The 26,936-nt window shown below is 39.6% G+C and overlaps 1 protein-coding gene across 1 annotated transcript in view; it reads right to left on the reverse strand.

Moving 5' to 3' along the window:
* The window catches only part of LOC110966716 (ankyrin repeat and BTB/POZ domain-containing protein BTBD11-A-like), a 268,915-nt gene that overhangs the window by 42,434 nt on the left and 199,545 nt on the right, over nucleotides 1–26,936 (reverse strand). Inside the window, 1 exon segment of the mRNA XM_051951931.1 lies at nucleotides 12,250–12,457. Within this exon segment, the coding sequence (XP_051807891.1) occupies nucleotides 12,250–12,457 (208 nt within the window).

Genomic DNA, 26,936 nt, shown 5'->3' on the forward strand with positions numbered 1-26,936 from the left:
ATCTGTAACTCCTTAAGAGCAACACACCGGTCCACTGCTCTGTGGTCCAGCCTGCTGAGGCATTTCCAGCATCTTTTCAGCTAAAGTGTTCCTAAACCTTTACAGCCTCCACCAGCTGCTACAAGTTTTGGTCCATATTTCTTTTTCTCCATCGATGGAGCTGAAAGAAAATGTTTTCCATGACTGCATGTCGGATTTTTTGGCTTCCCATGTTGGAAAATGATCCTGGAACACTACATTTAACAGAAGAAGACTGAGGCAGCTGAGGGAACGATTCCTCCACAAGATTCCTTCATTGGTCCTGTTTTTCTTGGGGCACTTGTAGGAGGTAGTTTGACTAAAACTGTAACCAAATCAAGTTCATGTCACAAGCCAAATATACCTCTTCCAATTTGCATACTTTTTCTTATTAATCTCATTACGTGCTGCAGCTGCTTTTGCAATATATGTACTGTGGCATGCAGAGACCGCACAACTGGGACATACTACTTTGTCCGAATACTGGACCTTAAATTTTGACCATTTTTCCTCATATATCCGTTGCAGTCTGAGGTGCCAAATGAGCCGTCGTCTGTCTGCAGCCCTAACATGTAACTGTGACGCATCCTCCGTTACAGACTGTGGGTCAGAATGGTCAGAATAGCATGTTGGCTAGCATACTGCAAAATGCAACCGTATAGAGTCGGACATACTGGTATTTTTGGCATGCTATGTATGAAGACATACAAAATCTTATGAAAGAAAGAAAAGAAATGAGAAGCTCCTCACTGCATCAGTTAGGGTTAAATAAGTTGTTGCAGCTGAAACGTATTCATCACTGCAGTATTTATCCAATAGAAGGCTCTTAACTATGTACCACAGATATGAGTGCTTCATTAAAAAAGAAAAAAAAAACAGACAAAAAACACATTTTGTTTCAGTTGGACTCCACTCAGGTAAAACAGGACGCTCTGTTAAATAACATATTAATCATGCCACAAATACAAAGCAGAAAAATATATAAAATATGAAATAAATCCCACGGTAACACCCTTTGAACACACAACTACACCGATCATACGAAAACAACAAAACTTTTAATCTGACCGTTGGATGTCAAAATGAATTTTTCAAACTGATAAAATCGCCACATCGCCAGGTTTTATAATGCTTTATTCCCCTTTTAAATAGAATCACTTAATAAAGACTCTGGTCCAACACCGATAGCCACAAACTTTCTAATTAAAGATGACCTTACAGATATCTGAAAAGGCAGCTACACCAGATCCATTTTGATCATTTATAACTCAGATAGTCCAGAACAGAAAGAGATTTAGATGCTGTTATTACCTTCTTTAATCAAAATCAGTAATGGGACTTGCCCGGCTGACATGTTCATATTTCATCATTTATTTCCCAGACAAGTGTGTGTATGTTTGCGTGTGTGTGTGTGTGGGTTTAATTTCTCTTTCACACATACACTCATGTGGTGTTTTGTCCGCTTTTCATCTCTTCCCCCGCTGTGCAACAGCAGCCAAATTCAGGTCAGTCATTCATCAGATGTTTAACCTCTTTACATCGGCTTCACCATCAGAATGAGTTGTTGTGTTGTATGAAAAAAAAGATTTTCCTCATTTTGTCAGGTTTACTGAGTCACACCAATTTAAATATGAATAACCTGTCCAGATTTAAATATGTAACAGCTATGGCTTCGTAATGACTCATAATCTCTCAAAAAATGCACAGACGGTTGAGTAAATAAAGAGAAAGCAAACACTGCAAATAGCAGAACAAAGTGTGTTAGCGTCACATGAACATCATTCTTCTACAAAACATTTCCTCAGCTGGCGTTCTCGTTAACGTGGAGGATAACATTTCAGTTAAAAAAAAATCTCAAATACGTGTTCAACTGGGTTTAGATCTGCTGGCTGTGAAGGCCATAGCTCTTTACTCTTTAAACCACTCAGTCAGCCCTCATATGGAGAGAGCCCTGTTATCCTCTAAGAGACTACCACCATCAGCATAGAAAGGTTTCATTACAGGACAAAGGTGATCACTCAGAACAGCTTTGTGTTGATTCGCTGTGACCCCCGCTCTTAGCAGACAAGTGAACCATAACAACAAAATGCCCAAACAGCATAACAGAGGCAGCAGATGTTCTCACTGTAGGGGTCAAGGGTTGAGGGTTTTACTGTAATCTGTCACCGATCTGTAGGGAAAAAAACTGTTGGGTCAATATATAATGGCGGGACTTTTTGTATCATAGTTGACATTTTTGCTGCTTTCAGGCCAAAAATCAACATGGCCGCCTATAACCAAACACCACATGGCATTTTTACAGAAAGATTCTTCTAAATATTATATATACAATTGAGTAAAATTCAAATTGAAAGTTATTTATGAAGATATTGTAGTAAACCTGTTGACATGCCATAAATCCACACTTGACTCACACACTACTTTATATTAAATAACTCAGAAAGTCTTGGAGTCTTGCCAGTCTTTTCTTCAGGAGGAAATGACATCATACGGAGCAGGTGATGTGATCTGGAATTAACACACTTCCTTGACACAAAATGACAAAATGAGACATAAAATGACAAAAAAAAGACACAAAATGACCAAAACGAGACACAAAATGACAGAAATGAGACACAAAATGGCATAAACAACACACAAAATGACAAAAAAGATAAGGAAAATGACAAAACTGAGACACAAAATGACAAAAACGAGACGGAAAATGACAAAACCAAGACACAAAATGACCGAAACGAGACACAAAATGACAAAAACTAGATGCAAAATGACAAAAAACGAGATGGAAAATGACAAAACGAAAAAAAACACAGTTCCTTACATTTGGTATGCATGAAATCCTAAAAGTCTGAAGTTACACTGCAGTCTGAAGCTACCCTGCGGTTTCAAGGTGGAAATGCTCTTCCATGGTGTTGACTATGCCATCCAGCAAATAAAAAACACCATAGGGAGATGTCAACAAGGCAAAAATTGTGATTTTCTCTAGTCGGGGTCCTCAAATGCCAGGACAAAAAGCCAGAAGACATGGAAAAACTGGACAACATTGCTGCTCTATTGCAGCATAAAGTTAAATAGTGCTTGTAAGATCAGACTATTTAGTCTTACATGAGCCTGTTTGTCTGTCTTTGTAGTTTGCAACAATGTAAAAGTTACAATAAGTGCCTTTTCGAATGAAGCCTAAGCAAAGTGTTTGGGAAATGTTCCACTTTACATATACAGTAGCTACAGCAGGCACCCAGGGACCACACAGCACACCACCCTAAAACCATATTATGATTCAGTGCTTCAGTCCCGCTGTGCTGTGCAGTGCAGTGGCTTATTCCATCCTCAGAGGATTGGATTACAAAGCAGTGCATCTTTCCCAGAAATCAGCACCACGCTCCACTACGGCTGACTGACGGTTCTGACTGCCAGAAACTCTGGGGAAAATTAAGTCAGGTATTTATGATAAGTCCAAGGTGTGAATTATATCATAAAAATGACATTTCAAAGGAATCTCTGAAAGTGAAGTCCTTAGCGAGTTGGTGGTGGTCTTGGATATCCATTCAGTCCCATTAATGTCACAACAACGTGGACACTCACTGCACCCAGTGGAGGAAATCCTAGACGAAACCTCGACAGAAGAACTGGTAAAAAATGCCCTTATGCTATTCAGCTGCCACTTAACAAGGATAATACCACTCCGAAGAAACATGAAACCACTTCTTTATGTTCAATAGGGTTTGATTCTTTAAAAAAAAGAAAAGAAAAGCCTTTTCAGAAGAGCAGAGCTGTAGCTAATGCATATTTTATTTGGTCTTTTATACATGAAGCCGGGATTGAACAAAGACATCTTTGGCGAGTTGTGTAAATACACTGAAGATGTAAAAAGTATTATGATGCAGCTAATACAAGTTGATGGACATGACACAGTGATCATATGTTACTGTTTTATATTGAGAATAAAGTCACTGAGTGTGCAATGTTTTGCTGGATTTTATTTCAGTTTTTTCAGCAGCATGTACTTCAGCTGTATCTGATGGTTTCATTTGGAAATAAATCCTTCGTTTTTCCCTTTTAGTTTTCTGAACATAGCTTTAGCATCACTGTTATTGACCATCATTAGCTAGAAGTTACCTGCACATAGTGAACATGAGGAATATTACCATTACTATTATTATCAGTGATGCTTTCATTGGTCTTTCTCAGTATGTTTGTTTGGCCCAGGATCATGAATCATCACGGCCAAAGACGTATCCTTTAAAATTCTTTAAATGATGGGAGATAGAACATTGTCCTTGGCAGAGGTCAAAGCTCTCTGAAGGCCTCTCTAGTCTCAGAATAAAACGTCTTTGAAAAATCTATATTATATAGAATTGGATTGTATATTACTGTGAACGCTGAGGAAAATATTTTAAAATCGACAACGCTAGCCTTTCTGTGTTGCACATTTTATTTTTATTTAAAATCCTCTGCTGTACGAAACTCTCCATAAAACGGTAATAGCTTAAAGACAGTTATCAGACACGAGGAACTGATCGATACCGTGATGCACATAACGGCTTTGTTTACATTTTCACCGAAGTATCGACTTACAGCAAAAATCGACTTACATTGATCCCTGGGAACAGAACTCTGACATAAGTCGAGGACCCCATGTACTCGTTCACCAACTAGCCCAGCAGCTAGTCACCATCCACCAGAGGTCATGAAAGAACCATCTTGCTAAATTATGTGGATTAATTTCATCATGCCACTTGTTGTATACCTGGGCTCACACTGTGGGAGTTGAGGCCCGATTTATCCCAGTTGTATCCTTCCGATAGCCTAGCCGCGCTAGACCCATGCTCTGAAGACGCAAGGGTCTAGGCACGCTCGACAGGGAGGGAGGCGGGCTAAAAGGTTGTCTTTCAAATCACTCTGCAGCAATTGGGTAGGTATACAACCAATCAGCGCAACGAATAGGCTGACATAGTTCCTAGAGCGCGGAAATCAGAGGATGCGGTAGTTCGGTGAAGCCTTATTTATACAGTCAATGGGTGAAGCTCAAGTATATTACAGACATGTTAACAGAAAGATTATTCAGAGTCGGTGCTAATGGAGCTCAACGACTGTTGTCGTTTTTGTTGTCGACCCTGGCAGAGAATTAAATTCGTTGCCGTGTGTTGTCTAGCACGGCTAGGCTAGTTGTTTCTGGTTGTTTCTGTCAGAATCGTCACGCCTCTGTCGTCACTTAGTTACGCCCGCCTTCTGACTCTACACTTCATGGTGATTGGTCCGGCCAGTTTTAGGAGAATCCAGCCTCGAGCCTTATGGAGGGTAACTAGACCCATTAAATTCGTTGCCGTGGGTTGTCTAGCGTGGCTAGGCTATCCTTCCCATTAACCAGTGGAGAAATCTGGGATCTTGATCTCAAGATCTCAATGTTCATCGCACATTAATGAATAATACTCATCAGAACCATCAAGCAGGCTTGATATCAGTTCAGATCTGTATGATTACAGTTATCACATGTTCTGCTCCCTGGTTGCTCCCTCTGGCATGACAATGCTGTGGTTTGTAATGCACAATTCTTTTGTAAGTCTTTTAGGTTGTGGACAACTGAGATTAAAGAAGAAAATCTATGAAGTCCTTCCTTTTGTTTCTGATGCAACTTGGTTTGAAAATCTGTTACGATTTAAAAATGTCCGCGATGTGATTTCAGCACAAGCTGAAACGTAAACTTGTGGACAGACAAGACCTAAAACTTCATCTAAGAGTTCTCCACATGATAACTCATCTATCAAACATTTATTGTCACGTCTAACTGATTAACCGTCTCATCAGATTCTGGTTCTATTTGCCATTGTTCATCAGAAAAATGTTCTGATTCAGCATCAAAGAAAGTCCAATGTTTTCCTGGACTGGATAAAGTGCATAGATGAGTTCTATGAGTCCTATGTTTAAATTTATATATTTAATGCAGAACAAAAATACAAATATCATTTGTAGGCTCGGTGCCTTTTTGAAAAATGTCCTACCTCTGTTAAAGTAATATACTTTGCCATGTTTTGTTTTGTTACGTAAATGTTTGTGCTCCAAACTAAAAATGGTCGTGAGCCTGAAATTAATAAATGAAAATAAATGAAATGAAATAAATGATTTCCATGAGCCCAAAGTACCGTAATTCCTACTCATCTGTAATAATTGTCCTCTCATAAAACGTTCCTTTTCCCTGCACTAGTGAACTGATGACAAACAGAGCAACCTTGGGAAATGACTTATGTGTGCTTTTTGCTGTGTCTTTACTCTTTAAGCATGAAACTGGTAGATAAAACAGACTTGAGAATTTTATTTCACAAGATTCTCATTAGGCAGACAGTCAGTTTCATTTTGTACCCTCCCTTCATGACTATGCCCTTTTTATGAACTCAGCCATTCAGGATACTTCTAACAACAAATGTGGATTTTTGGGAGTAATTCTGACTCACCAGATCCCAGTTTAGATGATAATGAAACAGACTTTTTTCCTCTGAGGCTTTTAAACCCATGAACTAGTCTCAGATGTGCATTACAAAACCTTCAAACATTAAATTAAACGAGTTGATTTCATATTATAGTCAGCTAAATCGTATTACAAATCCATCAGTAGAGGTCTTTTAGAGCTTTTCTCCCTCATGGCCCTCTGGCTTCCATAATTTCCTAAAAAAATGATTTCAAACAGAACCCCATCCCCAGCTGGGAGAAGCCATTTGGGACTGTGATGTTTACTGTGTGTGCAGCTGCCAGGTCTTTCTGTAAATTTGCTGTAAGGACATGTTTAATCAAGATAGCAGCTTTTGGATATTGACACGCCGTGTTTGGTTAGTCTATATTATGTGTGCATCAGCTTCTCATTCCACAACCAAAGCTAGCCTTGTCTTTATACCTACATGCTGCCAGGAATCTGAACTCTGGCAGGAGTTTTCAAAAAGGCAAGGCTTCTGTTGAGCAGTTGGATGATCAATGTGACGACTGGGACCTCCTCCCTGTTGTCAGAGTTCACACTTAAACTGATGGCTGCTTCCCTCAAGACATATTTACAGTTGAAGGTTTGAAAAAGAGGGAGGCCCAGCCTGAGGGTGGTGTCATCCATCGATACAGACAGCAAGCCTGCAGCAAAAAGTAACAAGAAAAGCACTGAGAGAGCGCAGCACTCCTCCAAGGCCGTCCATTCCCCCATATGGCATTGTCAGAAATGCAGCATTTGTTTTGTAGAAATGCAGCATTTTATTATTGTTGTCATTATTGATGGTCAAAATCACGGCATAGCTCAAATTTAACTTGCTTTCTTTAAAATCTCTGCCTCCAGCTCTGCTTAAACACACTAAAACTGCTTTAATTAAGTTAATGCAGCATCAAAAATCATCTCTGCAACTTAATGAAGTTTATTTGAAGCAAGAAATTAGTTCAACGTTTGGTTAATTAGCAGGAAAATGTCCCTGAAATGACTTTTTAAATTGCTGCACAGAGCTGTTTGGTCCATTTTAAATCTTGCAAAAGAAAAAAAAACAATAGTTACAGTGACACCGTGCCTATCTTGCAATGATACAGAAATCTTTAACAAATCTGTGGATCCAGACTATAAGCTGCATAACTGCCATAATCTAATGAGGTGGTCCTTGTGCCATTTCTGACCTTCCTTGAAGATTTCATCCAAATCCGTTAATCCATTTTTGAGTAATGTTGCACACAGACAGATTCACAGACAAACGTACGCCAATCATCACATAAAGCAGCTCTTCTACTATTGGGACTTCCTCTGGATTCTCCATCTTTCCGACAGAACTTGTAACAGCAATAATCACCTTTTCTTCTTCTCCAGCTAAATTCAAGTCATGTGGCTACTCAAAGCCCAGGTGTGACAATCATCCCAGTAATTTAGACCTCACAGAGTGAAGTTCCAAAGATTATTTGACCCCGTTTAATCATATTCTGTCTTCATCCCGTCCCGCTGTGATGCTCGGCCCCTTCCTATTCGTCTTCAACCTTTCAGCAGAATGCTAAACAGAGAATTTTCTCTCCAGGGAACCGAGAGCCTGCTGACATGTCACTCCGCCTGACATTCCTCGCGCTCCCCTGGGTCGCAGAGATGGAGTTTTATCTCTTAACAGTGGAGAGAAGATGTTGGAATATCTGTCCATCCATCCATCCAAGTGAAGCCCCCTGGTTCCCATCAATCTGTCCCATGTCTGGGGAAGTGTCAGCGCTGGCCAGCCCACGCAGATGCTCACGAGAACGCTGGTGGGGCGAAAAACTTGTGCAAGAAAGTAGAAATGATTGTGCTAAGACAGGAGTGTCTAACATTAGGCCTAAAAACTGGCCCTCCAGAGGGTCCAATCTGGCCCTCAAAACGGGAACATTACAGAGGAGACATTAACTGCAGATTGTAAATTAATAAAACTATAAATTTAAAATCATTTCTAGACCATGACAAGTTGTTTTGATCATAAAGTAAAATACTAGATTGTCATTTTGTGTCTCATTTTTGTCATATTTTGTCTTGTTTTTGTTGTTTTAGGTCTGACTTTTGTCATTCATCTCATGTTTTTGTCGTTTTTTTCTCGTTTTTGTGTTTCCTTTTCGTCTCACGTGTTTTTTGTTCCATTTTTGTAATTTTGTGTTTTGTTTTATTCGTTGTTTTGAGTACCGTTTTTCGTCGTTTTGTGTTTTTTGTCTTGCTTGTGTTGTTTACTGCTCGCTACGGCCATTTTTGGTCTTGTGTCATTTGTGCAATGTTTTTGTCTTATTTTTGTCCTTTGTCTATGCTATGTAACTTTTTCGTCAAATATTTGTATGTTTTTGTTTTGTGTAGTTTGTCTCATTTTTTGTCATTTTTTGTCTCATTTTTGTAACTTTTTGTCTTGTTTTTATTGGGGGTTTTTTGTCCTGTTTTTGTCAGATTTTTGTCGTTTGTCTCATGGTTTTTTTTCGTTTTGTTTCTCATTTTTGCATTTCACTCCCTGGTGACATGTCGTATTTTTATCCTTTTGTGTTTTGCTTATTTATTGTTTTGCGTATTGTTTTTGTAGTTTTGTGGGGGGGTTTGCTTTGCCTGCGTTGTCTACTTTTTTGTCTTTTTGTTTCTCGCTTTTGTCATTTTTGGTCTTGTTTGTGTCATTTGTGCAATGTTTTTGTCTGTTTTTTGTCGTTTGTCTATTTTTTGTCGCTTTGTTATTTTTTTGTCAAATTTTGGATCTATTTTTTTGCTTTCTTTCGAGTCGTTTGTCTAATGTTTTGTCATTTTGTGTCTTGTTTTTGTCATTTTTGTAATATTCCGTCTTGCTTTTGTTGTTATTCATCTGACTTTTGCTACTTTGAGCAGAAAGTAAAATACTATCATTCAGTTCTAGATAGCTGTGACTAAATGTTTTGTTTCTTTGTAGACACTCTGTGTTTTGTAAGTTGTAATGTGTAAATGATCAACTGAGACATAATATTGTTGAAATTCCACTTATTTTGCTTCAGAAATTTCAGGTTGTTCATAATGTTTTGTAATAAGATAATCCCTTAAATGTGAACATTTTTGCACTAAAACAAAGCGAAAAAAAATCAGAGTTGTTGTTATTTCTAGGTTATTATGCTCCGATTTTACTGCTCCGGCCCACTGGAGCTCAAACTGGGCTGAATGTGGAACTGAACTAATAAAAAATAATAATATAAAATAATATAAAATGAGTTGCACGCCCCTGTGCTGAGAGGAGGACAAACTCACTGACACATCAAGAAGGAGGGGATCTGGAGTGTGTGCCTGCTGAATGGAATGCTTTCATATAAACTTGCAGAAAACATTCTCTGTGACAGAAATCACCTCACAGCTTGATTTAAACCTGATGCTCAGAGAGTCCAATGCCGTTAAGTGAATGAAGTGAACGGTAATAAAGGAACTGTGGTCAAATGGGCCATTTTTGATCTTTTTACTGTCACAAATTGAAAAGTGCTCACTAAGACCTGTTCCATTCTGAAAGCTTTCAGTAATTATGCTTTCGTTTGCCTTTAGACAGCTATTACTCTCCTTAAATCTATAGCTACTTGCTTCACGGAGTGTAGTCCGGGAGCTAACACAAGACCTACAGTGCTGCATGTGTGTCTGTGTGAACATTACTGAAGACAAAATTGGAGAGCAGGAAAAAAGCCACAGATTCGCTTTGGTAGAAGATTAGCGTAGACGGGGTAGTAACAGGGCACTGAAAATCGAAGAAAAATAAAAGTTTTAAAGACGTAATTATCATGAACACAAGGATGTTTTTTCATTAACTGTCTTCACTTGTACTCAAATGTGAGAAATCACTAAAAAAGTTCCAATTACCACTCACATTTAGCCCTTGTTCGCTATTTATAAGCAACTTTTTTGGGATAAACCTGGATATTAATGACTCAACTTTGAGTTAAACTGAAGCACCCATGTTTTTTGTGCAGTTTTGATCTTGGTGAAGGTAGATCACCTCAAAACTCTATCCAGGTTGGTTTATTTGAGTACAGACTCTTCAATGCCTTCTTTTCTTAACCCCGCTTCAGGTATCTACCTCCTTCAATGAAAAATAATAACCTGCTGCTCTGGACATACTCAAGACTCGAGAGCCTTCCCTACAGGAAGCTTTATGCATGTTCTGAACACAAGAACAGCCTCTTTAAAACCTCTTTTAGGCCATTTTCAGAACAGAATAAGACACTACTCCAAGACATGTACTTCTGAGCGTACATGAAAAAGTGCTGGTGAGTTACTTATACTTGGAAAGGACAAATATGCTTTGTTCAGTGTGAAGAGGACATCAAGAACCATTTATTCATCAATGTCCTCCTCAAGTAGCTGCCTTCTCTCTAATATCAAGACCAACAATGTAAAATTCCACATATAAGCCAACATAACACACCCTCCACTCTTCTATTTCTTGCATAGAACAGCAGCAACGTCCAATACCTCATTTGTAGCTGTTTTAGCACATGAAGACTGAACGTTGTTAAAGGCCTTATCGTCATTGCAAAAGAACAATATGGTAGTGGTTAATGCTGTTGGATTCTACACTGTGATGGAAACAGAAAGACTGAAAGGCCAATTATGGGACCATTTCTGTAAACATTTGTACCACATTGCACCAAAATCCAAGTTCCTTCAGTGGAAAGCCCCCAAAGAGCACAACTGAAGGTAGTGACTAGGCTTGGGCGGTATCCAAATTTTGATACCATCAAACTTTCTTCACATTTTACCGGGGTATACGGTATTACCGTGACTATTACTGTTACTGGCTTGTGCCTTCACGTTCGGAAATTGAATACTCGCAGCAGTGAGTGGGTGGTCGATTTGGAGATGCGTCCTTAGGTTAGAGGTGTTTCCATCTCTCGCGATCACCTTTTGATTGCAGAATTTGCAAATTGCTTCATCAGTATTTACCGGCTCTCCTTTCTCGTTTGCCTGGAACCCGAAATACTTCCAAACTGCAGAAGTTGTGTTCTTTTTTGATACCAAGTCACTCCGTGCGGGATCTGCCATCTTCCCTTCTCTCTCTCTCCTCCGCACTGTCACGTGACGACGTTTATTTAATATTTAATCCTTAAGTTAACCTTTCCTGCTCAGCTCCCGACCGTGGTCAGGAAGCCCATCGGAGGACAGTTCTTTGGGGCTGAAGTTACTGTTGTTACTTCAGGGTTAACCCCCTTCACTTCCTCAGCAGTAGTAGAAGACAAAGACACAGGAGCCCGGCCTTATTGAAGAACACTGCAGCCTTTATTGTAAATTAACAGCGGCTGAACCATACAGTCGTGCTAACCCAGCAGCTACACACCTTTTCTCTCTTCCTCCCCGAACTGACTACTGCCGTCTTCCTCGCTCGCGGTGCATTCAGGGTCGCTCGGACATCTCGCTTCACACACACGCTGCTCTCTCTCCCTCTCTCATAACGGAGCCACACACTCTCATAACACTTATCTCCTGTATCAGAGCATTGCATTTTTTCATGACGGTATTGGAACTGATACTGCTGCTATTTTTAAACACCAGTGGTACACGGTATTACCATAATACCGCCCAAGCCTAGCAGTGACCCAACCCAGACACACTATAACAATGTAAAACAACTAGCTTTGTGTATTATCACTCCTTTTTTCCTTGCTAACAATTTGAAAATGCCAGCAACTGTTCAATTTTCCACTAGACAGTCTCTTGGTCTTCATCTATATTCAGAAAAAGGTCAAAGGACCAAAGGTTTGATTCTCTGATTCTACGGCTGGACTCACCTCTCGGTCTGTAAGGTGACTTTGGAGGGCTCCACGTTGGGGTTCTCCCATTCCATCTGTGGGCAGTGCATGAAGTAACACAGGGTGTAGAGCGCCTCAGGCTCCCAGTGCACCGTGGTGTTGGTCTTCTGGTGTACTGGAGTCCCGTTGCTGGGGTTCTTGATGTGCAGCGGCTGGAGGTGGTGCATGGCCCGGGACACCAAATCACCTGGAGGGGAATGTCAACATATGAGAACCGCACATGGATTTTGCCAGCAAGATGTGACGCAGAAACAGTATGAAAACAAAACAAAAGACACAAGTGAGAAATTCATTAAAAATGAAATAACAACACTGAGTACTACGCTGACAACAAAATCCTACGCACAAACCCTTCTCCTACAACACTCCTCTGACATATGAGTACTCACAGCACTTCTGTGATCAAGTAGAGACGCACTCGTTCATTCACACACCCTCTGATTCAGCAAACATAGTCATAGACATATGCCCACACAGTCCTGAGTGGGAAACTGCTGCCTTGAAATGAATCTTAGCCCAATCATATCTCTTTCAGCAAAGCACTCAGTCGTCTAAGCTCTTATTCTCACCTAATTTTGTCATGAGATATTGGTTATGTCCTCAAGTCTCACTGTTACCTTATGTTACCATCCAAACAGCCATAGAAAATCTACAATATCTTTGTCAGTGAGAGTGTGAACTTTAAAACCTGTGGATGTTCTGTCACAAGAGATGCAACTTTGAAAGGGCTATCCATTGCAACAATTTCTGGGAGAAATAGTGTATTTTCTGGAAAAGTTCCAAGAGTGCCAATAATTTCATCCATGACTAGAATTCTGACCACAAGATCAACCTCTTTAGAACCTTTTTCACAGCATTTTAGGACAATGTTTTAAGATGTATTTTCTGTTTTTACACATCAAACGTGATGTCTTCATTCTTACCATTTCATCCCTGCTGCTCAACAACTGCTGTGATGATTACACGTCTGCAGAGCTAAAGCCTAGTTTCAGTTTATTCCTGAATGAGAAAATCATTTCATATCTTTCCCAAGGTTCTGAGGAGTCGCACAAAGAACCTTGTAACTGAGCATCTATGTGCAATAAAGAAAAGAAAAGCCTCAGAGATTAAGCCAACCTTAATTTCTAGGCAGCATAGAGGACATTGTCGGCTATTTTCCTTGATAAATGCGTTGAATTAATTTTCTTTTTCAAACTGTCTTTGTGCAGCAGGAGAATTCAATGAATGAGAGTCGGAAATTTCTCACCAGAGGAGGTGTCTGTTTCAGATTCTGCTCAACACATCTGCAGTACAGTGGCAGATATTCAGCACTGACATTTAGAGAGTCATAATTCTCTGATTTAGACTGCTTCTCAGCGGCTTATCGATGAGGTCATTACCGATGCATTAAAGAATAACGACGTTGCTCTGAGAGGGAAAATATTGCAGCGTTGGGCCTGCAGGGTTGATTTCTGAGAAAAATGTGAACCCCCACTGATCTAATTATTTACTCAGTTTACTGGAACACTGCAGGTTACAGTGGGATGGAGGAATATTCACACTGAGCTAAGACAGTGCACTCCGTCTCAAGTGGGATGCAAATATAACAAAACGTGTGAGGATTTGTGAGTGTGAGCTGCAGTCAACAGCAAACACACACACACACACACACTCATTTTCTGATCTAGTTTGATTGTTTATTCCAAAAATACCCAGACTGAGGAAAGTCGGACCATCTTGAAACCTTATTTCTTGGACAGAGGGATGCGGTGAGTCTGAGCTTAAGGTTCTTCATCTGTCAAACTAACGGCCTCTGACAGAGTTCACAGTGTTCAGACGAAAACGGAGCTCGCTGCTCACAGCAAAGTTTGCAGTTGGGCCCCAGGGAGCCTCAAAGACGTTTGAGAAAGAATGAAATATACCAATAAATAGTTAAAAACAAATAAGACATGCTCTGATTCTAGGATTGTGTGATTCTAGGACAGTGGCGCAGTTTGATGAAGCCGGGGTGGCTGGATGGGTCAACAAAACATCAGAGTAGTACCGGTGGTGGTTCCTTTTAACCACGGACACTAGTCTTAATAAAGATCCAAATCCAACTACTGTTATTGATTTGAAACTGTTTTGGAACTCACTGGCAAATGAAAAAGGTGCTTCTTTGTATCAATCTGAAGGAAAATTGTACATTTTATCCTTTAAGCAACCAGAGTGACAAAAATGTTGGAATGTTTCGTTGATAAATCAATTATTTAGCAATGTAGAAGTTATGAATGCCAAACATTCCATAGCCAAAGGTAAGAATTTTAGTTATTTTCTCAGTTTGAACTTCTGCCCAGTCTAGCAACTGTAGTGTAATATTTTTGGGGTGCAATACCCTAAAAGTAAAACATGATATAACTAGAAAGGCACTCAGAGAGCAGTACTCCACCAAGGCTGCTCAGCTGATGCATCATTTCTGACGGATGAAATCTTTAATAAAAAATGACCTTGTGCTGAGCACAGGCATGCACACCTTATGTATTTATACTGAATCACATGTAAATTACTCTTTTAAAGGTCTGTTGATCAGTTTATCACTTTTGGCAAGCCTTTTTTTGCTAGTGTAAAAATAACCGTTCCATCCATGCTTTTATTTTGAAGGTGTTCTTTTACTGTTGTGGGCTTTTATTTTGTCACCACTCCAGCGGCACAGGAAGTGTTTATCTAAGAAGCAGTTTCTTGACATGACGACGACGCTGCCGAAAAGCTCAAAAATTCACGTAAAGATGACAGAAAACGGTTCCACGTGTCTAAACTTATAGCACCGAGCTGGAATGGGGACCAACTCTTGAAGTGTTTCCTGAAGAAAGGAATGAAGGACAGAAAGGTGAATTTGTGTTCAAAATAAGGCTGACGACTGAATGGAAATAAACGCTTTGCGAAATATCAGGAGCTTCACCACTGTCTGGTTGGGGTTTGCTGCATACATGACCTAAATATGTAGCAGGTGGCAGGAATTGATGAGACTCAGAAACACCCCACAGGTTAATCAGTAGTTCCTTGTATGATTTTCAGCTGATAAATCACAGTCATTTTGTAGTCGGACTGCAATCATGTGAGGGCAGGGAACAGACACAGTGATCACGTCATGGTTACAGCCGTGGATCCAGACTATAAGCCGCATCGCTGTGAGAATTTATTGAGGTGGTCCTCGTGTCATTTCTGACCTTCCTTGAAAATTTCATCCAAATCTGTTAGTCCATTTTTGAGTAATGCTTCACATGGACAGACAGATTCACAGGCAAACGTACGCCGATCGTCACATAACTCCGCCGTTCCTTGGCGGAATAATTTTGGCAAACGCTATCAGACTGAAGACTAGAGTTAAAACGTGTATAAAATACATAATGATGTATTATCTAGTAAATTCCATCAAGGAATAAAGTACAGTGTAATTTCGGTCGTGTCCATGTTGAATGACAGATGGGTGCCATCACAGGACAGTCCATGACCCAGAGATGTTTGCGTGGTCCACCTCAGCTCCACCTCTTTGTACATTTTTGCATTGGCTACGAGTCACACTGCTAAGATGGAGACCGATGAGTGATGTCATCTTTTCTAAGTGACATCCATCTTTTAGTGTAGTCAGTGCTCATTTGAAGTCCAGGCTTTTCTGAGAGATGCTGCAGCAGCGTACAGTAAGAGGAAAATAATGAGCTTTCTTATTATCAAAGCATATAAACATGTTCTAGCAGACCCTAAATCAGCATTCATGATATAGCCATTTAGCTATATTCTGTGCAGTCAACGGTGAAAAGAGTTATTTATATTTAATGACTGGTTACATATTAACTGACTGTAATGTAGCACCGGATGAGGACAAGGCAGTTCAGTGTTTTGTAGCTGTTATATGACAGAATGTGTTTTTTTTTGTGACAGCAGGAAGTTTTCGCTCCATGCTGCTTCCACTGTTTTTCACAAGGAAAAAGCAGCAAAGTTTTGCTCTGTAATGAGTCCTTCCAAGAGGCAAACACTTGGCTAGGAGAAAGGAAGACGCGAAGCTGCATCCTGTGATTAGTTCAGATGAGATGAAGCCTGAACCCCAAAGGAGCGTTGCATAGATAATTACAGCAAAGGAGATATGAGCAAATGTTGTCCTGCTGACAAAACCAAAGTCACAGAAATAATTAATGAAGGCAAATCAGGTTTGATTATCAGCTACAGAGGGACAGCGGTGGTTTGACTGTTTGCCTCTAATGTTAGCTGTGGTAAAAAAAACCAAAAAACTAAAACCCAACATGCGGTCTGTTATTTATGGATGCTGTGAGGTTTTATAGTTCTGTTTTCGAGCTCCACAAACCCCAGGAGAGCGTTGTCAGTTCTTGGAGTTAGCGGTTATCTGTTGTCTGTTTTATGGGCTGCTCGTATTATTTCCCATTGAGAGAGCGGTATTTTGTACTCTAAATGCATTTTTGTTTTATCTCTTCAATGTTTATTAATGTCTCATTTTCCCTCTTAATATTCAGGTCAGTAGCGCAGGGCGTAAACACACACTGAGCAGCGTGGGGAGCTCAAGAGCACCTGGAGTGGAAAGGTTCTTTATGCTCAATTTATTCCGCCTGCTTGAGGTTCTAGCTAAACGCTACTGAGCTAATATAGTCTGCATTATAGGGTGTAGAAAATTCAGGGAATCTAATTCTGTATCATAAATATACCTGGAGCTGCCACAGAACTGCCAGTCATGACTGTTTTCTGTTATTATTTATGCACTGAGTTTTTATTTTCCTCAGGTCAGTTGGTGAAGTGGAATCTTAGTCACAAAGCATGGGCCAGATTCCAAGACAGGGATGTCAAACTCATCTTAGTTCAGGTTCCACATTCTGCCCAATTCGATCTCAAGTGGGCCGGACCAGTAAATTCACAGCATTTTAACATATAAATAACCATAACTCTAAATTTTAATCACAGCTATTTGGAACTGAACAAAACTTTATGATCAAAACAACAAAAAAAAGCCAAAAAGCCAAACCAAAAACAAGACAAACTATTACAAAAATGAGACACAAAATGAGGAAAATGAGAATATAATGAAACAAATGGGAATTTAAAATAATTTCTAGATCTTGACAAGTTGTAAAATACTACATTGTTCAGTTCCAGACACCTGTGACTAAATGTTTTCTTCCTCTGACACACTGTGATCTGGAAGTTGTGATACACAAATGACAAACTGAGGCATAATGTTGTTGAAATTTCACTTATTTTGCGTAACAATTTTCAGGCTGTTCTCAATGTTTTATATAAAAGATAGTTTATTAAATGTGAATATTGTCAGAATGTACTTTTTTGCACTAAAACAAAGAAAACATTTGGTTATTTATCAGTTATTGTGTTATGATTTTACTGGTCTGGTAGCCTAGCCGTGCTAGACAACTCATGGCAACGAATTTAATTCTCTGCCAGGGTGGGTCTAGTTACCCTCCATAAGGCTCGAGGTTGGATGCTCCTAAAACTGGCCGGACGAATCACCATGAAGTGTAGAGTCAGAAGGCGGGCGTAACTAAGTGACGACAGAGGGAAGACAATTCTGACAGAATCAACCGGAAACAACTAGCCTAGCCGTGCTAGACAACCCACGGCAATGAATTTAATTCTCTGTCAGGGTCGACAACAAAAACGACAACAGTCGTTGAGCTCCATTAGCACCGACTCTGAATAATCTTTCTGTTAACATGTCTGTAATATACTTGAGCTTCACCCATTGACTGTATAAATAAGGCTTCACCGAACTACCGCATCCTCTGATTTCCGGCGCTCTAGGAGCCTATTCGTTCCCTCCCTGTCGAGCGTGCCTAGACCCTTGTGCCTTCAGAACATGGGTCTAGCGCGGCTAGGCTACTGGTGTGGCCTACTTGGGATCAAATTGGACTGAATGTGGCCCCAATTGGGTGAAAATTTCAATTCATCCTTTATTTTGGCTAAAAAAATACCTGTAGAGCTAATAGTAGTCCCAGCTGTACTTTCCATTTATTGCTAAATAGCTGGTTGCTATTGCGCTAAACAGACATTATATGTGCTAAACATCCACACGTTAAGATTATTATAAGTTAGCATGCTAGGGTTAGCATTTAGGTCAAAGTAAAGCTGAACTGTTCATAAGGAGTCCATATTCTGTTTGGAGTTTTCCTTTTATAACTTTTTTCTGCATGTAAACTTGTAAAGCCCAAAGTCCACACCGAAGGGATTTTTTCTCTCTAACAGCCTACACCTGCCTGAAATGCTTCGTTTGCAAGCGGCAAACCCTGGGGCTGAAAAAAAGGATGCCAAAAACTCCTGGTACCCTGTCTTCCTCTAGCACTACTTTATAAGCAGAACTAATGCAAGTTTGGGGTTTGATGTTTTAACTGAGTTTATAGTTCCCACCTAACAAGTCATTAGAGATAAAAACCTATTCTCCTCTGAGTTCTAACATCTCAGGAACTTCAGCAAAGCGTCTTTATTCCAAACTAATGAAGACCTGCAGCCATTGAAGTGTACAGACTGACAAAGTGAAGCCGTCTCACCTGAACTGCACTTTCTACAACTCAGCAAATGAAGCTCTTTAAAGTCAACTTTCATGGCCAGATTATTTTTCTCTGTCAAGGTTAAGATAGCTTTTCCAAAATATTTCACTTCACAGTCTTTTTTTCATCAGGTATAATGAAGCACGGTGTAATAATGTTCCTAATAACGGAAAGCCACAGGGGTAGAGGTTGAGTTATTGGACCCAGAACAGTTAACTTTGATGTAATTTAACTTTGGTAAGTTATTCTTACGCTGTATATGTGATGAGCAAAAATCCCCAAAAGCATTTTCAAAACTAACTGCAGTGTGAGTTCAGTAATATTCTTTCTAAAGTAATTATCTGGGATCATATTTTGCCTCTTTAAAGCAAAAACTATTAGTAAGTACATCAGCATGTTTCAAAGACGTCTTTCTGAGTGAAGTTTAAATGTTCTGGCTGCTTTCTACTAAAAAGTAAGATGGATATTCCTTGTTTACCCTGTAAAACTTAATGCTAGAGAAATACAACATCAGTTTTATTTTTTCTTCTATATTTGGATGTATATTATTATTAATATTATCATTATTATTATTACTACTATTGTTTAGTTTTATTTTATTTTTTGCAATTCTTCTATATTTGGGGTTACATATATGTGTGTGTGTGTGTGTATAGAATATTTCTGATTGTACGATTAATTTTTTTCTATATTTTTACTCATTCTCTTCTATATTTGGGTTTATATATTATTATCATTATTATTATTTATATTTTTATCCTTTTTTTCTATATTAGGTGTTGTATATAAATATATATTTGTATATTTTCTTTATTTTCTGAGAATTTTTTCCTATATTTGGGTCCTACAGGGTTAATAATGTAAACGTCTTTGAGCATCCTCTACTGTGACAATGATACCTTTACTTCACAAAGTCTGAATTCTTCATGAATCTAACACAACGTTACCACACTGTGAGGTAATTTATGCATTCCTAATTCAGTACAGAGCGAAAACTCACTGTAAAGATCCTCATCTGCAAGAAAAGTATAATTTCTTTGACTCTTTGTAATAATTAATGTGTGAGTCTGCCCATAAATTGCATCCCGCCCAGCATATGCTTGGTGCTGTAGCTGGTATTCTTTAGTTTTTACCTGCCGCTTAGCGCCTTCCCTGGTATAAATTAGTGGGGATGTAGTGGACATTATTCATGTGAGTTTTATTTGCAAATTTAGTAGATTGGCTGGTTTCCCTCTTTTTTGGGGAGGATGCTGTGAAAATTATTAATGGGACTTCTGATAGTATATGGAGTGCAAATTCAAGAGACTCATCTCCTGCAGCTACTCAGCACGGACGCCCTTCTGGGAGAGAACACGCTTAAATCCATCAAAAGAGCAAAAATTTTAATGATAATGAGATGGATGAGATGCATGGCTGCCTTTGGTGTCATTTTATATTTCAACAGGCTCAAAAAACAAGTCGGGAACAGCATACTGAAGTGTTACATCATGTTTTTGCTACATGTGGAAATAATCCTTTGACTGTGGTCCTCCAACTTGAATGAAACACTGCTTTCATCCGATTCAAACACGCTGCATGAAACTGGGGGAGTGAGGTTTCTACATCAGAAGAGGTGCTGAGGTAACTAGCAAGAAGAGGTTACAGGTTAAATAAATAAAGTGAGTTGCAAGGCAGAAGTCATATACAAGGTGCTATTTGTGAAGTCTGAGGGCATTCAGGGGCAGTGGAAACAACATATTCCCTTTTAGAGTTATGTCCAAATGACATGATTGTTCATTTGGCGTGGTGGTCAATTTTAGTGCCAGTTTTGACCTCCTCCACCTTCCTGTAGGGAATAGCTGACTTTTTTTTTTTAGCTTTTTCTGCAAACTTGTCATGGCCAAAGTTGACGCCAAGGGACTTTTTCTCTTCAACAGCGGCTAAAAAAGTTATACCAAAGCGGAAGTGCCACGTGACAAATTTTTGGGGGTTTGATGTTTTCAAAGGGCTACTCTGGGGCAGGTGAAACTCCATAATCCGTTTTTCAGCTAATATTTCAAAATTAAATTATTATTTGTTTAGAATGGTGCTTAATTTTTTCACCAGTTTTGGTCTCCTCCAGCTCCTGAAGGGAATATCTGGCTTTTTGGCTGTTAAAGGCTCCACTCTGCTCACCAGCTAGTAGCTAAGTTTGTCAGTCTAAGTTTGCCAGTGTTATTTATTTGGAATGGTGCTTTATTTTAGCTCCAGTTTTGGTCTCCTCCAGTGTCTGAGGGGAATATCTGACTTTCTAGCTGTTAAAGGCTCCACTCTGCTCATCAGCTAGTAGCTAAATTTGTCAGTCCAAGTTTGTCAGTATTATTTATTGGGAATGATGCTTCATTTTAGCTCCAGTTTAGCTCTAGTTTTGGTCTCCTCCAGCTCCTGATGGGAATTTCTGTCTCTTTAGCTGCTAAACTGCTAAAGGCTCCACTATGCTCACTAGCTAGAAGCTAAGCTTGTCAGTCTGCTGTTTGTTGCAGAGCAGGAAGCGTAAAGTCGGTTTATGAGAACTTTGACAGCAGTAACTATGAAAGCGGTCAGAAATAACCGCAACAATAAAGTAAATTTAGACAGGCAGTGCAGCTAATTGAACACACGCTTGACCTAATGTGAGTTAAGTGTTTGAACTCAGTCACCCTAATTAGATAATGTATCAGTAAGCAAGTTCTAATTCAAGCAGACAAAGTGACGTGAGCCAACTTCTTATCGAATCTGACCCAAGATTATGACGACGAGACGGCCGTTGTGCTCCCTAATGGAGGACCGAGATGGAAGATTCCCTCGCTGTCCTCTGACACACTGTCATGGCCTACAGCTCCCTGGAGGCCACAGCGAGGACATTTAATCATCACTTGGTAATACGACCAGCTCAGAGCTCTGCCTTTGGGGCACATTAGCAATTCCGTGGCAACTATTAATCACAGTCAATTACAGGACATGTCATCATCAACACAGAACTAGCAGATACTTTTACCAGCAGTGCTCAAGTGGAAATTAATCATCGGCAGACACGTTTAATATGGGACACATGAAGGAAGGTCGCCGATAACCGTCTGTGTTTAAATAGACAGCGGATCTGTTTACAAGCGCACTACAATGGCTGCTTTTCAGACGTGTTAATGCTCTCTGTGGGGTGGTTTAATAATCAAAAATCACACTTTCATTGTAACCTGGCTGGGATGCAATCACAGGCTGAATGGCCATCTGGAGTACTAGGAGCTTCCCTGCTGAGCCGGTGGACCTGTGACCCTGTGATGAAACAAAGACGAGCCAAACAAAAGGGCAAAAATGTATTCAGATGTGTTGTTTCTTTAGTCGTAGACACTACGCAGAGGGAAAATGTGAAGGGATAGTCACGAGAGGACTACTGGTCCATTGTCTAATCTTTCTTTTTATACACTCAGCCTGAATCGACACACTGTTTGTGAAAAGACCACAACATGGAAAAGCAGCAGGGTAGAAATCGCACAAGTGGGACTGAAAAAAACGATACTGGAAAGAGAAAAAAAAAACACAGTGCCCTGTTAGAAAAGCAGTGATTCATTCATTTTGAAGCACCAGGCAGCAGTACAGCACTCGTTATTCAAGATATTATCCTGTCTTGAACTGTTGCTGAAAATATTATACGGACCAAAGCTGAGAGTATAAAAATGGGAACATGACACACAAGGTGGTAGTCTTTAAAAAAAATAGACAATCTTGTCGGACAGAGGTGAAAAAAGCTGTAATTTATCAATTCTCTCCTGTTGTCTTAATTTATGGGCACCAAAAAATATTGTTTCCTTGTCTGAAAAAATTCCAAAAATTCAGCAAAAAAATTCCCAAATTTCTGAAAATTTGCAAAATCTTCAGGAAAAAATTCCAATAATTCCTTAAAAGTTTCCCTTAAAAGTTTTATTTTAAAAAATCCCTCAAATTTGGCAAGAAAATTCTTGTAAATGTGTTCAAAAAATGAGAAAAAGTCTTCCAAAAAATCTCTAAAATATCTAAAGTGATTACACACAAATCAGTAAAACTTCTAATATTTTCTTTAAGGACATTCACAAAATGGACATTATGTCTTTATGAAGTGTCAGGGTGAGGGCTAAACCGCTAGCTAGCCATAGCTGATAAGTTCAAAGATATACAGCTACTTACTCAAATTGTGCATGTTGAGGAGGATTTTCTGAGAGGTCCAAGTTCACAAAAATTAAATAATATGTAGAATATAGTTTCTGAGTGTGTAGGATGCAGTCTCATAAACCTCTGCATCACACAAGAAACTAATAAGCCACAAGCAGCAACACACCCACACAAAGTAGAGCAGAAGGATCCATCAGTCCATGGTTCGTGTTTCACAAATGATTAAACAGTCATTCTGGGGATGATGCACACTCATTGTATCCCTCACAGTGTTGACGTTCTTCTGCCCCATAGATGTTAAAAATCAATTCACGCATCCTTAGATGTTACGGAGTCTGGCAGATACCGTAACTGTTTTCGTGAGCAAATTAAAACACCTAATGTGCAGTTTCTATCCAGCCACTGCACCAAAACACACAGTTTATCTGGAGGCAACTACTTTAAAAGAGCACTTGAAGGCAGCAGCAGCATGACACCATCTGTTTGACTGCCGGAACAACTGATGACGGGGTACAGAATCAATGAAATATTGAAATATTTAGCGCTGAATGACAAATAGTCACCATAAAAAGCGAGGTAGATGTCTGTTTTCTTATATATTTATATCTATATGTATGTTCATTTGTCGAGCAGCAGAGTCAGCAAGGGTCAAATGTCCAGGGTTGTTCTTTCCCCCTGATTCTCTCTGGAGGTGATTTTGACTGAAAATGAGGATGCCATGATGCAAGATGCTGCAAAATATGATGAAATCTTTATTTAGGAAAGTGAAGTACTTGTACCGGCTGTGTTTCTGCATCATATTTAATAGTGCTGGTGCTGCAGAGACAATCATGATTACTTCTTTCTGGTCATTAAGGCGTGAACAGAATCCCCCGTGTGCTGCAGCTGTCTACTTCTAGAATGATGACTGTGAACAAAAGCAAGGAAACAGCACCAGAAAAGCCCAGCACGATGAAAAAAAAAAAGACGCGATGCCTCATTTGTAAAAGTCCAAGGGATCCCTGGAATAAGTGTATTCATTAACAACTATTTAAAAAGCTGTGGAAAATACTCAGAAACCCTTTTTGATAATGACTTGTTTCATTCTAAAGAAGTTCCTGAACTGTAGCTTCACTTTGTCTCATCATCTTATCTTAGTCTTCCGCAGATATTTCCAGTCTGTGCAAATGGAGCAGGAGACTACATATACTATCTCTCTTGTCCTATTGTCATCATCTTTCCTGCAACTCACAGGAGGGGACCTCTAAATGGATGCCACTTTATTCTTAATAGCTCTTTTAGGGACTTTAATGGCTCTTCTATGAAGATCTGCAGACGCACTGCTGCAGACTGTGGCACTGTATAATAAATAACTTTCTTATGTGTGGTCTTTATTATCCACTGTGTCAAATGAGCTTAAATAGTTCTGCACCATTCATATTTCAGTTTGGGGCTCATTTTTGTTCCCTTTTTAAAATGCACTTCACAATTACAGTATGGTTAAAAATGACTTGTCCAGCTGTTGACTAAAACACAGCAAAAAAATCAAATCAAAAACACATTTGCGTTCGTGTGCGGCACATGGCAACAGCAGCCAATAATGTTAATGTAGAGAAGATTGCGTTCGGGACTGATAAAAGCAAAATATATGTATGTTTAACAAAAGTACACAGTCACACTGTGAGGCTGGAGTTGGACAAAGTGATGCTTTGACAAATGCTAACATGCTGATTTATAGGTGGTATGACTTTATCATGCCAACCTTAGCATGCTAAATTTGCTCCGTAGCATTAAACAGAGACTACTGGTGAGGCAGATGGGAATGTTATTAGCCAAGCTGCTGAAAAAAATCCAGATGTTCAGCAAATGATGGCGCTAGATTAAAAAAAAAAAAAAAAGGAGGATCATAAAAGACACTAGAATTCATTCTATTGGGTCCAGGGAAATGTGTACCAAACTCCTGACTGTCAACTTCAAGGTGGCACAAGAGGAAAAGTCAGGAGATCATTAGATTCAACAACATTTATCCTGTAGGTACCATTGGTATTTACAACAGATTCCACGGCAATCTGTCCAGTATTTGTTGAAATATTTCAGTCTGGACTAAAGCAGTGGACTGACTGACAGACATCCCCTAAAGCTATCGCTGCTAGCTTGTACAATTTTTTCTTACATGTGTATGAAGAATGCAACCAAGTCTGAGAGCAAAATAACACCAAAAAATGGGCCAAGAGATCTGCTGATGATGCTCAGAAAGGAGAAATGTTTAAATGTAAGACTCACCTTTGATATTTTACAGCAAATTTAATATCCTAAGCATTTGAAAAGCACCTACAATATCGTTCAGAAGTTTGTGGTCACTTAATTAAGAAAGAAAGAAAATTAGTTTTTTTTTTCAATGAAGGTAACAATAAATCAATCAGAAATCCAGTCCAGATATTGTTAATGTGGTAAATGACTATTCTAGCTGGAAACAGCTGATTTTTAATGGAATATCTCCATAGGGGTACAGAGGAACATTTCCAGCAACCATCACTCCTGTGTTCTAATGCTACATTGTGTTAGCTAATGGTGTTGAAAGGCTCATTGATGATTAGAAAACCCTTGTGCAGTTATGTTAGCACATGGATAAAAGTGTGAGTTTTCATGGAAAACTCCTTTACCCATTGGAGTCCTTCGTCACGTTATCTGTATTTTTCTAAACGGAAGAAAGTTAAAAGATTATGATTCATCAAAACGCTCAAAATGGCGTCCTGTGGGGAAGCCAACAATCAGATGAAAATAATCACTACATGTGTGGACTCAGGTTCTAACTCATGATAATGAATAAAACTTTCAATATTTGTCCTGCAGCGCGGCTCATTTATTAAAAAAACACCACTGATCTTTACTGCGCCTCCTGTAAGCCTTTATGTAACCTGTGATAATGCTTCAGTGATTATAGCTACATGAATTAAAGATGAGTCATTGATCACCTGTCTGTGTATGAAACAGTGCCTGCTGAAAAAGTCTAGTCAAAACACCAACAGCTATTAGGCCCTATTGCGCAGTGTCCTTTCATCAATGCATTGCTGCAAACAGCTGCCAGTATTAGCCTTCAAACAGCTGCCAGCTCTTCTCTTTTCTTTTTTTCCTGGAAACAGTGAGGTGAGAACGAAGAGCAGCCTGTTCAATTCACCGCCTTATTACCCAAAAACTTCTATTAGCCCTCTGGCTCCCTCGAAAACACTCAATTAGTAAGTCTGCATTATCTCTCAGCAGCACCGCGGCGAAGAAAGACTCCGGTGTAATGTTCTGCAGCAGGACTTCAGTGTAAAGTTAAACACAGATAACTTCATCTCGTCCCTCAGCCTCACAAGTCAGTGGTAGTCATAGAGCTGTGGGAGGCAGTGTTGAGCATCTTCAGGTTTCACACGTCAGGCTGATGGGTAATAATTATTAATGAACAACATCTGCCTGTGGGTTGTGTACCTCTCCGGAGAGGTGTCGCACTCTTGAACGCTCACACATGCCGGTGCGTCCGCGTGTACGCTTCCACCTCATTTGAAATGCAATACATTCAATAGAGTCTAATTAGAAGGCCACACTCGGGCTGTGCTGCGGCATATCATCAAATGTCCACATCGACAAGAGCTTTAAAAGTAGGTCGCTGACCTTATACATGGACAGGAAGCAAAGTAATCCCAGCTTAATCTCTAGGAGCAGCAATTTGATGGTTATTAAACTCAAGAGTCCTTAGTCATGGTCGGTGTCCTTCCGGATGAATCTCAGGAACATGAACATTGGCCTTGTTGTGTAATTAGTTCAGTTGCATTCAGTTTCCTACCTGTTTCTTGTCTGTACAAACAGAGTACACGCTGTTTGAGTGAGGTGGGTCATTCTTTAAGTGAATCTTTGGCTGTCCTTCTTTTTTGTCCATTCACTGCTGCCGGCCAAGTCGCCATGTGATGCATTCTCATTTGGCAAGTAAACCGCCGGGATCTTTATCCACCAACTGTCCTTGTTGTTCCTCGGGAAATTGGA

This window comes from Acanthochromis polyacanthus, chromosome 1 (genome assembly GCF_021347895.1).
Source record: "Acanthochromis polyacanthus isolate Apoly-LR-REF ecotype Palm Island chromosome 1, KAUST_Apoly_ChrSc, whole genome shotgun sequence".
Lineage (NCBI taxonomy): Eukaryota > Metazoa > Chordata > Actinopteri > Pomacentridae > Acanthochromis > Acanthochromis polyacanthus.